Source organism: Prionailurus bengalensis, chromosome C1 (assembly GCF_016509475.1).
Source record: "Prionailurus bengalensis isolate Pbe53 chromosome C1, Fcat_Pben_1.1_paternal_pri, whole genome shotgun sequence".
Taxonomy (NCBI): Eukaryota; Metazoa; Chordata; class Mammalia; order Carnivora; family Felidae; genus Prionailurus; species Prionailurus bengalensis.
In genome coordinates, this window is record NC_057345.1 from 102964739 (window position 1) to 102979565 (window position 14827).

At 39.8% G+C, this 14827-nt stretch overlaps 1 protein-coding gene across 1 annotated transcript in view; it reads right to left on the minus strand.

Annotated features, from left to right (window-relative positions):
* The window catches only part of NOTCH2 (notch receptor 2), a 164243-nt gene that overhangs the window by 67141 nt on the left and 82275 nt on the right, over positions 1 to 14827 (minus strand). Inside the window, exon 5 of the mRNA XM_043575978.1 lies at positions 11847 to 11967. Coding sequence (XP_043431913.1) covers positions 11847 to 11967 — 121 coding nt within the window. The remainder of the gene's footprint in view (positions 1 to 11846; positions 11968 to 14827) is intronic.

Here is a 14827-nt window from a genome sequence, read left to right on the forward strand (position 1 = left end):
ACAGAGCCTTGGAGCTCTATCCAAAGACAAGGAGGACCCACTGAAGCATTTTAAGCAAAGAAACAACACGATCCAATTTGTGTTTCAGAAAGCCCACTCTGCTGCTGTGAGGAGAATGGACTGAACTCCACCTCACCCCTCCAGGTCAATAGCAATTTAAAGCACTGGGGAGTCCTGGGGTTCCTGTGGCCGCTATAGCAACGAGAGAGTCTGCAGTGCATCTGGGGCAAATTCCGGATGCAGCAGCACCAAAGAGCACCCAGGGTTAGCCCCTGTATGGAGAGCAATCGATGCTGTGCCAATGCTGGATGTTCAGAAAGCTGACCCCTGGCACAAAGGCTTCTCCACACAAGAAGAGGAGAATGGTGCCAAGCTTCAGTCCCCCTGCTAGGAGGCCCACACTCCAGCTCTCTCACCACCTTCTTGGGTTGCTGGGCTGTTAAACCAGTTTACATATAAAGAGCCCCTCACCTCACTGCAGCAGGGCTTCCAAAGAGAATCAACCAACTCTATGGGCAGCAGTGACTGTGAGCAGAATGACTAAAACGGAAAAAACCAACATGGGGCCTATTGAAACATTCTGCAATCCGAAAGACGGAGAATGTAAATGTAGAGGAAGATGCACATTTGTGAAAAAGTTCACTTCCAGAAATTAATACATCTTAGAAAGAGTTGGCTCTACATTCTCAATAAATGTAGACAAATGTAGATTTTAAAAAGAGATGAAAAATAATACAGGACACTGGACTCTGATGAAGAAGGACAGGCTGAGAAAAAGGGAGAAATAGAGAAGACCTAGATACAACAAGTTAATATTGTAAGAATATAAAAATGCAATTCAAATAAATATCACAGTTGGAAGCTATGAAGGACAAACTGACAATGAAGAAAAATAAATTAATGTTTGAAGGAAATGCTTAAGAAGCGCTCATAAAATGCGCTTCTTAAAATTGCTATGGACAGAAAATTAAAATATCAAGAGAGAAGATCATAGCTACGAGAAAGAATGAAGACCTAATTAAAGATAATAGAAGACACAATACAAATGGAAAAAAAAATGAAAAAGATAATCTTTTCTGAGGGGAGAATACCCCTAAGTCTGCAGATCCAAAGGGCAAAAGTACTAGGAGAAAAAATAATAGGGGTATATCTAGACCCATGCTGGTTAAAGATTTTATTTTAAAGGGAAAGGGGGGGGGAGAGAGAATGACTTGTCTGACATTGGACATCCCTATAATGTTCGCAAAACGCAAAGGAACAATGTCTAGGAACCTGTTAAGATTGATTTGTGACCCAAGAATTCAACATCTAGAATACATGCCATTTGTGTATGAAGGCAACTAAATCAAAAGGTATTTTTCAAATATCTAAGAGCTCTGAAGACATGCCAACATGCAACATTTGGAAAAAATTACTCAAAGATGTATTCATTTGACTGAAAAAATAAACCAAAATAAAGAATCCAGGAATGAAAAGGCTGTTACATAAATGTACTGGTAGTTAACAAAAAACAAGTTACATATAAAATTAAGTCTAAAATATTATAGATTATAAAACAATGTAAATATCAAGAATAATTTTAAAAGAAAATGTATAAGTTATTTTTCCTTCCCTTACCCTATGATTAGCTGTTGTTTCTCAAATTCCATATGAGTGAAATCATATATCTGTTTCTCTGCCTTTAGCATAATAATACACTCTAGCTCCACCGACATTGTTGCAAATGGCAAGATTTCATTCTTTTTCATTGCCAAGTAGTATTCCATTGTATGTATATGTGTGTGTGTGTGTGTGTGTATCTGTGTGTGTATGTACATATATACACACATACACACACACACACACACACACAACATCTTTATCCATTCATCAGTCGATAGACATTTGGGTTCTTTCCATAATTTGGCTATTGTTGATAGTGCTGCTATAAACTTTGGGGTGCACGTGCCCCTTCAAATCAGCATTTTTGTATCCTCTGGATAAATTCCTAGTAGTGAAATTGCTGGGCCATAGGGTAGTTCTATTTTTAATTGAAGAAAAAATAAGATAAAAACAGGGAAGGAAGCAAACTATAAGAGACTCTTAAATACCGAGAACAAACTGAGGGTTGCAGGAGGTAAGGTAAGTGGGGGGATGAGTTAAATGGGTGGTGGACATTAAGGAAGGCACTTTCTGGGATGAGCACTGGGTGTCATATGTAAGAGATGAATCACTGGGTTCTACTCCTGAAGCCAAGACTATACTATATGTTAACTAATTTGAGTTTAAATAAAAAAAGGCATAAGATTTTAAAATTCAACAGCAATACTATGGTATGAATTAAAAAAAAATTTTCTAATGTTTATTTATTTTTGAGAGAGAGAGACACACACAGAGCTTGAGCAGGGGAGGGGCAGAGAGAGAGGGAGACACAGAATCCGAAGCAGACTCCAGGCTCTGAGCTGTCAGCACAGAGCCTGACTCGGACCTCGAACTCACGAACCGTGAGATCATGACCTGAGCGGAAGTTGGACGCTCAACCAACTGAGCCACCCAGGCACCCCTAGTATGAATTTTTAAATCCCAGATCATATAAACAAAATCTGGAGAATGAAAAAAAGATATAATAAAACTAAAAGTATGCTTACTCCTCATCTTACAGAAGAGGCAATTAGTATATGCAAAAGTTTCACTTTTGACACTAAAAAGTAGAGATGGATTCGTATGCAAATTTTTCTATACAGGCATATTTAAAAAAACTAATACCAATAATTTATTTTTATTAAAATTTTTTTAATGTTTATTTATTTTTGAGAGAGAGAGACAGAGCATGACCTGGGGGTAGGGACAGAGAGACACAGAATCTGAAGCAGGCTCCAGGCCCAGAGCCCAATGTGGGGCTCGAACCCATGAACAGTGAGATCATGACCTAAGCTGAAGTCGGAAGCTTAACCGACTGAGCCACCCAGGTGCCCCTAAATACTAATAGTTTAAATCATCTCACATTTTTCTGTTGTCCTCATAGACCAATCTCCACCTCCCTGAATGACTTATACATGTGACTTAAAATCTTACTCCTTCCCTTCCCATCTCCCATTAAATTAACTACCTGAGTTGAGGACTAATAAGGTCATCTAAGCCAAGAGTTCTTACTTTTCTCAACCCAACAGCCTCCATATCTGCTCCATATCACAAGCACATTCACATTTTGGATCTAATTATGAGACACTCATTGTTCCAACCCTAAGTTCTCAAATTTGGTACTTCAACTCTGATGATAACTTCCCATTTCCCTCCTTTCCCATTCCCAACAACCATTTCACCTAATTATCCCCTACTAACACTTGTAAGAGTCAAGCCCTCCTAAATAACCCAGTTCATTAGCCAACCCCCTTCTAGCTGCCTTACTTCAGTCTAGCCTAGGTTCTATGGTCTATCATATGAATGCATGAATGAATGAATGAATGAATGAATGAATGAATGAATGAAGTTTCTGTCCCCTACAGCTACTGCCCTGCATTTCTCCCCTTTTTAGCTTACAAAACTCTTGAGTAAGTGATCTATACCCACTCTTCCCCTTTCTCCTTCCTCCACACCCACCTTTCCCACCCCCCAATTTAACCCCTTGCAATTTGGCTTCCTTCTCTCCTTTATACTGAAACTACATTTTAGAAGATTTCCAATGACCTCAAAAATGCTTACTAACTCTTTGCAGTTATCATTCTTATCTCAGTGTCTTGGTGGTCATTCATTCAAAAACTACTATTTGTTACCATTGGTCCTGAGAATGCCAAAATAAGTAAGACCACCCCATCCTCCAGAGGCTGAGAGTCTCTCAGGTGAGGTAAGCATATAAACCAGTATCAGTGGTAAAATATCACAGATGCCACCACAGAAGCATGCAGAGCTGAGTCAAGGGCACAGTCTTAAAATGCAGCCCCTGGCTCAGGGATGCTGTCATGGCAAAGCTTTTCCCAACAGGCACACATCCCCTTTCCCCCACCTTCCTTCTTTGGATCCCTTTCCTTCTCCACTTTCTGAAATGTGGACATTTTTCACAATTTAGATCCAAACTTTCTGTTCTCACACCACACACTTCCCTTACAGACCTGAAACGTTCCCAGGGCAAACAAAAGCAACATTCAAAATCTGAGTCTAGAGCCCTTGCCTCTAATTTTGACCTCCTGGGTCTTACTGTTAAGCGTTTTTCTCTTGGAAAACTCACCAGCATCTCTAGTCCATTTCTGTCTCTGTCAGTAGAATCCACATTCTCCCATTATGCAGATTCAAAACAGAAGCTAACTCTGCTCTGTTTCCCCCTTCATCCAACCAACTACTTAGATGGCCCCCAATTCCTATCCATCTCTTCTTTCAAACTCATGTTGATTCATAGTTTCTACCTCCTACTGTGGTTACATATAGACTTTCTTCTTTCTTCCTAGTGAATTTGACCACTCTTAAAAGAATTGATTTCTTTCTTCTCTGTGTCTCTTATAGCATCCAGCATAGTATACTGGATATAACAGTATATTCAATAAATATGTTATAGAAGCTATCTTACAACCATTCTGTGGGAGCTTGAAAAGCCATGGAGTGAAAATGGATCTAGCCTTGGAGACAGCCAATGCCGGACATGGAGTCATGGACCACCGGGGCACAAAAAATCCCTCATTCTCGCCTCTTGCATTTTGTGGGGGACTATCCTAACCACTCACCCCTGTTCACACCAACATGACCACTCACCAACTCTGAGACCTTTGGGACGAGGGTGATTCAGGTCAGCACCCTGACGGTCTGCCCAGCTGACAGAAAACTGAAATTGGGTGGGGAAAGAGAATTCCAGAAAACAGGCTTTCATCAAGTCCTCACAATCAAGTTCACAGCAGAGAAATTGAAACGGGAGATTTATGTTCCCGTTCCCTCATGCAAAATACAAATGAGAACACTTGTGTAGTCCCAGATATGAATAGTTTCCACTCTCAACCAAAACCCTCCAATCCTACAGTATTTAACAAACAGAGAAGTGGTTGTGACAAAAGTGTCATCCTAGGGAGCAGCTTGTCACCAACCAGAGGTGAGACTGAAATGAGACATCTAATTCAAAATCAAAATACTGCCATGAAAAGACTCCATTCCCAGACACAGGAGCTCACGCACCACCTTTGGCAATATGTACTTGCTGATTCACGCCAAAAGTTTTTACTGAAATTGGAGCAACTAACAATAAAGGGAATTGTAACCAACTCTTCGGGCTCATCATGTTATAAAAGGAGAGTGGAGAGAAAATGTGGTTGGTTTTATTTGACTCATGTCCACCTAACTTCCATTGTTCACTTCTGCTTAGCGTCCCAGAGCACTATTCCAAGCCCAAGCTGAAATTACATTTCTGGGTTAATAACAAGCACAGGAAAATAAATCACATCTGCCCTAGGAGTGAACCCAAACCAAGAGTTGCCAGAGAGGAATTTGTGAGTTGAGTCTAGAGGCAACTTTAATTCTGAAGGAAATGAACCTTTAAAAAGAAAATCCAAATAGCTATCCATGTAGACAAAACATTAATCTACACTGCTTTAATTAATTTGGGGGCCTTTTATAACTTTGTTTTCTCTTAAGTGGATATCTGCCAGAGCAGAACTTCTCTCATAAGATATCTTGGGGCCAAATACAGTAATACTAAGGACATTTGTGCTCAGGCTTCATCAAATCCTTAGGTTTATTTCCATTTCCTAAAGGAATATCCAACTACTCAGACTTCTCTCTACAATAAAATCCCTATAAAAAAGGAAACCATTTGCCCAACCCCCAACACCAGTTTCTTTCTTTCACCTGGGCTTTAGTTCATCCAGAAGAGTGGTAGGTTTTGAAGGTACAAACTGATACTATTCTAGATGGCCATGTCAGGTGAAAAGACTAGATCAGAACACAGTTCTGTCCCAAACTAATGTGGAAATCACACCAGAACAAGGCCGACATGCTTTCTTCTGATGAGGCCAACCGAACCCCACCCCCCCCCCCCCCCCCCCCCCCCCCCCCCCCCCCCCCCCCCCCCCCCCCCCCCCCCCCCCCCCCCCCCCCCCCCCCCCCCCCCCCGCCCCGTGCAGACAGTTGCAAGTCTATCCTTCTACTCCCCCGGATCAGAGATGATGCTCCAGCACAGCAGCAGCAATGGTAATGCCTACAGAACACCCTCCCACCTGACGTAGTGCTGTCCGACAGGAGTATCATGAAACACACAGATATGATTTAAAATATTCTGCTAGCACTTAAAAAAAGGAAAAAGAAACCAATGAAACCAACTTTCATATCTTATTTTATCTAGTTCAATATATCCCAAACACTATCATTTTGGTATCTAACCAATATTTAAAACATTATTAGCAAGACATTTTACATTTATCTTGCATGCTAAGTTTTCAAAATCAGGTATTTAGGGGCACCTGGGTGGCTCAGTCAGTTAACCATCCGACTTCGGTTCAGGTCATGATCTCATGGTTCATGAGTTCAAGCCCCACGTCGGGCTCTGTGCTGACAGCTGAGAGCCTGGAGCCTGCTTCCGATTCTGTGTCTCCCTAGCTCTCTGCCCCTCCCCCCACCCACACTCTGTCTCTGTCTCTCTCCCTAAAATAAGTAAACTATTTAAAAAATTCAAAATCAGGTATTTTACAGCTGTAGCACATCTCAATTCAACCTGTTACACTTCAGATACTCAACAGCAAAATATGGCTAATGATTACTGTATCAAACAGCATGGATCTACAATGTTTTTTACATGAAAAGTACAATTCACAGTTGTAATTGTAATTTACCATTACATTTAAATGAAATTTAATTTACATGATAAATGAAAGGCTCAAAAAGCTTTTCATTGAGCCATTTATTCTCCCAATACCCCAATAAAGTAACTAAGAGATATTAGCTCCATGGATAGCAAATAAAGCCTTCTGAAGAAAAGGAAGCTGACTCATTCATCCCAAATCAAACCATGAAAAGACTTGGAAAACATTTCTGGTCATCTTGAAGCCCAGAACTTGCTACAAAAGACCAAACCTTCTGCATCTGTGCAGTTATAAAACAACACAGTACCTATCGGGCTCCTGTCATTAAAAACTAATATAATGCTGGGCACCTGGGTGGCTCAGTCAGTTAAGCATCGGACTTAGGCTCAGGTCGTGATCTCACAGTTCATGAGTTGGAGCCCCGCATCAGGCTCTGTGCTGACAGCTTGGAGCCTGGAGCCTTCTTAGGATTCTGTGTCTCCCTCTCTCTCTGCCCCTCCCCTGCTCATGCTCTGTCTCTATTTCAAAAATAAATAAACATTTAAAAAAATTTTTTAAACTAATATGCTGTATGTTAACAGCACTGGAATTAAAATAAAAAACATAATTAAAAAAACATGGCAAATTTACAAATCTCCTTTATTTCAAAGTGATACCTAATTTCTTCAGCTATGTAATCCCATCCATTCTTTTTCAAGTTTATTTATTTATTTATTTATTTTGAGAGACAGTGCCATGCAGGACAGGGAAGAATTTCAAAGCAGGCTCTGCACTGTCAGCACAGAGTGTGATACGGGGGCTCAAACCCACAAATCATGAGATCCTGACCTCATCCTGAGCCAAAATCAAGAGTCAGATGCATAAACAACTGAGCCACCCAGGCGCCCCTAATCCCATCCATTCTTTTTCAGATACTTAGAACTTCATTTCCTCTCCTAGTAGATAACTCCAACCCTTCTTTACTACTGCGTCAAAAGCTAGATCAAATAACAGTTCATACTTCAAGACTACAGCTACAAATTATAGGAGGAGTTCTGAACAAAGCTGCAATAAGGCTCTTGGATACAGTTAAAAAAAAAATCACCAGACTGAATAAAATATTAACTCAATATTGACTTCTAATTTCAAAATAACCAGAAAAATTTCTAAAATGGAAAACAATCAAAGAATAAATCACCATTTTCTAAAATAATAGAACTGTAAATTGAACTTAGTCTATTAAACGGACTCAGGAGCACCTGGGTGGCTCAGTCAGTTGAGCGTCTGACTTCAGGCTCAGGTCATGATCTCACAGTTCATGAGTTTGAGCCCCACGTTGGGCTCTGTGCTGACAGCTCAGAGCCTGGAGCCTGCTTTGGATTCTGTGTCTCCCTCTCTCTCTGCCCCTCCCCTGCTCACGCTCTGTCTGTTTGTCTGTCTGTCTCTCTCTCAAAACTAAATAAAAACATTAAATTTTTTTAAATAAATAAAATAAAAAGGCTCAAAATCTTTAAAAAATTTTAAAAAACAACCCATAGAGTCAATTTGTATAGAAAAAAGACCACAGATTTGAGCACAGACTTGGGAGTTCAACAAGTCTAGATTCAAACCCTAACCCAACCACTATGTGCCTTGAGTAAACTGTTTAACCCTTCTAAATATCCATCATCATATTTAATAAACACTACCCCTAATACAGTTATCACAAAGATCACACAAAATAGAACACTGTAATTAGCACAGTATCTGGTTACTAACAAACATTAGTTAACTCCCAGCCCAGTCCCATTCATTTCTTTAATTTGTATGAAACAGAAAATATTAATCTGAATTTATAGTTCTGATATCAATAGAAATAGGAACACTGTGATGCCCAATTTTCTTTTTATTCTTCTCAGAATGAGGTGAGGGCTGGGATGGTGAACAGCTCAGCTGTATGCTACTGAGAACAAAGGTCTGTAAAGAGTTCTAGTAAGTGGTGTCCTCAACAACAGTTCAGTCACCCCATAACTCAGTGTCTTCCTCACCTCAACATTTAATAAAGCCAATACGAATGTGGTGAGCACCGTCACCGATGAATGTATGGGGTAGTAAGAGAACCCAGAGAATACCTAGCTCAACCTGGAGGGAGGTCATGGAAAATTCCCTGAAGGAGGCAGTCACCTGACCTAAACCAGGCAGGCAAAACTGGTGAGGACTACAGGGAAAGGAGCAGAGAAGGGAAAGCTGTAGAAAAAGAACTGTGTGAGTGAAGACATAAGATGTGGTTAGATGTGGGAGAACTGGAAGCAGTTCTTATTGCTGGAGTATGAAGCGCTGTTGGATGCATGAGAAGAATGGAGAAGCAAACAGGGCTGGGGCCAGGAAGGAATTCATATAACAGAGGAAGGACCTTGGACTTGACCCTGTCAGTGATGGGGATAGCAAACAAGGCTGCCACTGGGGGCGCCTGGGTGGCTCAGTCGGTTAAGTGTCCGACTTCAGCTCAGGTCATGATCTCGTGGTTCATGAGTTCTAGCCCTGCGTCAGACTCTGTGCTGACAGCTCAGAGCCTGGAACCTGCTTCAGATTCTCTCTCTCTCTGTCTCTCTCTGTCTCTCTGTCTCTCTGTCTCTCTCTCTCTCTGCCCCTCTCCTGCTCACACTGTCTCTGTCTCTCAAAAATAAATAAGTGTTAAAAAAAATTTAAAAAAACAAAACAAAACAAACAAGGCTGCCACTAGAAATCAAAGAATTGGCATGAGTGAAAAAAGAGGAAGGAAATCTGTGGTGGGAAACCGAAGACTGAGAGTCACTTTAAATGACAGCACATCAAAAGAAATAAATATTGCCACAGTGAACTTATCCAGCATTTCTGCCAACCTTTCTAAAAAAATGCACACACACAGGGAGAAAGAAACATCCTATAAGGATGTTCAAATAAAGAGGTACTTCTTAAAAATCCTGGGGTATGAAATTGTATTAAAATATCATTTCACTGGCAGAGCTTTCCCCAAGATTGCACCTTCCTAGTTAATATCAAAGCAGAAAACTGAGTGTAGTATCAAAGAAAAATCAGCAATGAAATCACGATAGCATTTAATCTTTATTGGCATCAGAAGCCTTAGTACCTAATACAACAAAGAGACACTCTCCCACAGGGCAAGGAGATTATTAGAATGGGGTGAAATTCCCAACAAGCATCTCATCCTGTCCAATATCACTGTAAGGATCATTAAAAAGAGAAAATTTTTAATCTTTCCAGTTATTATTATCATTACTTCACAGTAATTTTTTTGAATTGAAAAAAATGGCCTCTGAAAAAACCTACCAGAGAAATGGCAAAAGCTAAAAAGGAGAGAGAATATGACAGAAAGAGCAGAGGGTTGGGAGTGAGGTCCTAGGATCAAGACACCAAGAAGAAATTCTAGAGGAAGTCCAATACTAGGGAAACCCAGTAGAAAAGTATTAGAAAGAACAATCTGGGGATTAAAAGCAAAAATGTGTGCCCTTCCAGGAAATCATGTTATTAAAGTTTTAAACCCTTTCAATCTTTTTCTATTCATAGTGTACAGCTCTAAAGAGTACTCTAAATAATTAGCTGCTACAGATAAGGGAAAGCAATTTGGAGACTAAAGAATACCAGGTAGTAATGGCGGCAATCCAACATTAAGACTTCTTTGCTGGGCAAAATCCCTCCCTGGTGCTGGAGTTTCTTCCTTATGACATTAGCTTATTCTTGGGTTTCCATATTAAATCATCAAGTTCTCTCAAAAGGGCTCAGTTCTTAGTCACTTAATCAGCTCTTAATTGTTTCCACTTTCAGTTAGATAAACAGATGTAAACAGAAATTAGAACCAAATGTCTGCATAAAATCACTTAACTTTCAAAAATAAGTGGAAAATCTGCCTGAGACAACATCAGACACTTCCAAGAGGCTGTAAAATTAAGCAAGACTACTCTTCTAATGTCAGAGGCAGAAAAATCTATCGTATGTGCAAAAAGAGGGAGAGGGGCAGAGAGAGAGAGAGAGAGAGAGAGACAGAGAGAGAGACAGAGAGAGAGAGAGACAGAGAGAGAGAGAATCTGAAGCAGGTTCCGGGCTCTGAGCTGTCAGCACAGAGTCTGACGCAGGGCTACAAAAAAGGAAAAAAATTAGAAATGTAGACGGGTGTCATAAAAATAATGTCGTCAAGCCTGGGTGGCTCAGTTGGTTAAATGTCCGACTTCGGCTCAGGTCATGATCTCACAGCTCGTGAGTTCGAGCCCCGCGGCGAGCTCTGTGCTGACAGCTCAGAGCCTGGAGCCTGCTTCGGATTCTGTGTCTCCCCCTCTCTCTGCCCCTCCCCTGCTCACGCTTGCACTCTCTCTCTGTGTCAAAAATAAATAAGCTTAAAAATAAAAATTTTTTTTTAAATAATAACGTCATCAACAGTACCTGCCCTGCAATTATCCTTTGAATAATTACAGGACATGACAATAAGATGAAACAGATTTCTGTCCATGAATAAGCTCTGAACTCTTGTAGTGTGTATAACTTATTTTCACTTTTTAGTTGGAAGAAGGAAGAGTATTTCAATAGCTTTTTCATACAATTATGATTATTCTTTGATACTACACCAAAACTTAACAAGTTGTAGGTTTTATCCCAGCTTTACTGAGATATAGTTGACATATAACATCGTAGAAGTTTAGAGTATACAATGTGATGATTTGATATATGTGTGAGTTAACACATCCATTACTTCAGATAGTAACCATTTGTTTGTAAGTGTGGTAAGAACATTTATATTTTCATAGTTAATTATGTTCTCATCCTCTCAAATATTTATTAAGTATCTGCTATGTTCCAGGCAATGTGCTGCTTTTCCCAGACCTCAGAGTCTGTCAGTCATGCTCTTCCCTCATACCTGCCAGAACACCTCAGCATGGTGCTGAGTTCAGAGCAGCTGCCCAATAAATACCTGTAAAAAGATTTTTCTTTAAATGAACATAATAAGAGAACATATGGGGTTAGCACTATACCCAATGATGTAGCACAGAGAGCCTTGTAAAAGATGCTCACTTCACTAGCAGCCTGCCTCTGGTCACCAACCCACATCCCCTTCTGACTGAGTCACCACAGCGTGCATACCTGTCCACTGAGGGGGGCAGCGGCAGTTGTAAGTATTAACCCCATCCACACAAACTCCTCCATTCTGACACTTGTGGTTAGGGCAGTCATCAATATTCCGCTCACAGGTGATCCCTTCAAACCTGGTTACAGAAGAACAAGAAAAAATAATGAATTCTCAGGCAGAAGTGATCAGCTCTTCCACAGAACACGGTCATCAAAACAGACCTACTTCATTATTTCAGTTCAACAGCCCGCAGCTGGCCAACTATGTATCTGCTCACCATACAGACTCACCAAACAAAAAATCCCCCAATCTTCTGTCTTCTCTTACCTCAAGAATAGCTAGACAGTTAAAGTGACTCATTATGCCAACGACATGACATGCCTTCACAGTTACCTCACAAGTACTTCAAAGTATTTTTATGAAATAAAATCCCACTGAAGATAAATGTCTACTTGGACAACTATTCACTGGTTCTTAAAAAGCGGGGGGGGGGGGGGGGGGGGGGGAGTAGATTTTCCCCTGCTCCATGCTGGATTAATAGGGAGAACAGATAAAAGATCACCTAATTAAATTTAAATTCAGTTACTTTTTTCTTGGGGAAAAAAGTTTTCCTAGGAAAACTAGGTTGGGGTGAGGAACATAAGAAAATACTAAGCTCACAGTCTAAAGATATGGGTCAAGTTCCAATCTCACTACCTACAAGCTTTTGAACACGGTAAATTACAAACTCTGAATTTGCTTCCTCATCTGTAAAATGAGGCTGATTCCACTTGAGCAACCTGTCTTCCTAGGTTGTTATGAGTGTTGTATCATGAGTACATTATATATGTAAAAAGCTGTCCGAAAATGGGATGGCATTATTACTAGTTAAACTTACCAGCCTTTCAAATTCTTCCTCCTGCTCTGCACATTTACAGCATTATTTCCTTTCTCTTGATTTTTCACTTTTATGAAAAGTGAAACCAGCACACCAAGCTTCATCCTAACTGCCCACAGTGTGTTTCTCTGTAGTAGTTTATATATTGAGCTTTTTCTTTTCTTTCTCCTTGCTGCCAAATCCCTTAGCTATTAAAATAGAAGACTACCAGCTTTAAAACTGAATGTTCAACTGAACAGTCTCCTGTCTGAAATATAGTATGACTAACTATTTGCCTCTTCAAAATGTCCCTTAAGGTTCCTCTTCCTCACTCAAAACACTTATTGGGTCTTAAACTAGGCACTGGGGATACAGCTGTGAGTAAAAAGAGACAGAGTGTCCCTGCTTCTGGGTTATTTACAGCCTGGTGAGCGGGACAGACATCAATCACATCTTGCTTTATGCATCCCTACCACGAGCTACTGTGATATTCGACATTTGTTCTGTTACACTGCAACATGGCTGATTTCTCTGAATAAAGTGACAGTCATGTAAATAGGTATAAACCAAATGGCAAAAAAAAAAAAAAAAAAAAAAAAAAAAAAATTTTACCGAGGGACCAAAGGAAATTACTTCATAGAAGATGGGCATAATTGAAAGCTTGACTAAAGAGAATTCTATTTCTCCAGGCACTTGGTACTGAGTCCATTCAAGCAGATGAATCACTAAGCAAGCTTGAGAAAGACTATGAAAATTTTTATAGACTCCAACTTTTAAAAATTTACCATATTACTCACATCTGTTTAATCATATGAAAGTCCTACAAATGAACTAGGTCAGACAATGCTGGTTTAAGCCCACCCCTAATTAAGATAAAGTGAGGGCAAGTCTGCAGAGCCACCAAGTAGCAGTGTCTGAACAAGACCTGAGGTCTTTGCTCCTACTCTCGTGCTCTTAATGGAAACATTCTTTAGAAAACTTAAAAATACAGTTTTAGAGTATGAGAGGGAAGTAGGGCTCCTGGCCCACCACTGCTAGAACCTGTGTGGCCCAGTGGTATTCTAGAACAAGTAATGGCTATCCTCCCTCTAAGTTGATCTGTCTGGTGACTAAGACTAATACGGTTGACTACAGTGTCAGAGAGGTGATAAAGCCCTTGTCGTCAAACTATTAGGAATTGAAACTGTGACCCTGAATTTGTATTAGCCAGCGCTACAACTAACTGAATTCACCAACCACAGACAGGTTAAGAAAGCAGAAGCATTTCAGTAAACCACAACATATAAGAAATAAAATGTTTCTTTTTTATGACTATTTTCAGGGTTATTCTTCCCTGTCAAAGGTAAGTAGGTAAGAAGGCAGGTTAGTGAGAGTCAATTTGTAATTAGAGCATGGCCTCTGAGGCCAAACTGCCTAGTTTGCCCATGCAATAGGTGAGTGAACATGGGTAAGATACGTGACCTTTCTTTCCTCCCTGGGGGAATTAACAGGACCTACCTCAAAGGGTTACTACAAAGAGTAAACGAGTTAGATATATATTGCCCTTAATTCAGTAAATGTGCAGGGACAACTGAATATCTACAGACAAAAGAATAAATTGGACCCCTTTCCCACACCAACTCAAACTCTTAAGGGTTAAAGCTGTTAAGACTCTCAAAAGAAAACACAGGAGTGAATCTCTATAACTCAGGCTAGGCAAAGCTTTCTTAAGTATGACTAAAAGCACAAGCAACAAAAGAAAACATAAAAAGTTTGGAGTTCGCCAAACTTTAAAAACATTTGGACTTCAACAGAAACCATCAAGAAAGTGAAAAGACAGACCACAGAATGAGAAAGAATATTTGTGAATCATGTATCTAATAAGACACTTGTATCCAGGATATATAAAGAACTCTTACAGCAATAATAAAAATACAATATAAGTTATATAATAATAAAAAATATGATAATAAAAAATAATAATAAAATAATAATAATAATAAATAATAATAATAAATAGAATATAAGAATATAATATATAATAATAAAAAGGCAAATAGCCCATTATAGAATGGGTAAAGGACCTAAATAGACATTTCTCCAAATATGACACACAAATGGCCAATGAGCACATGAAAAGATGCTCAACATCATCAGCCA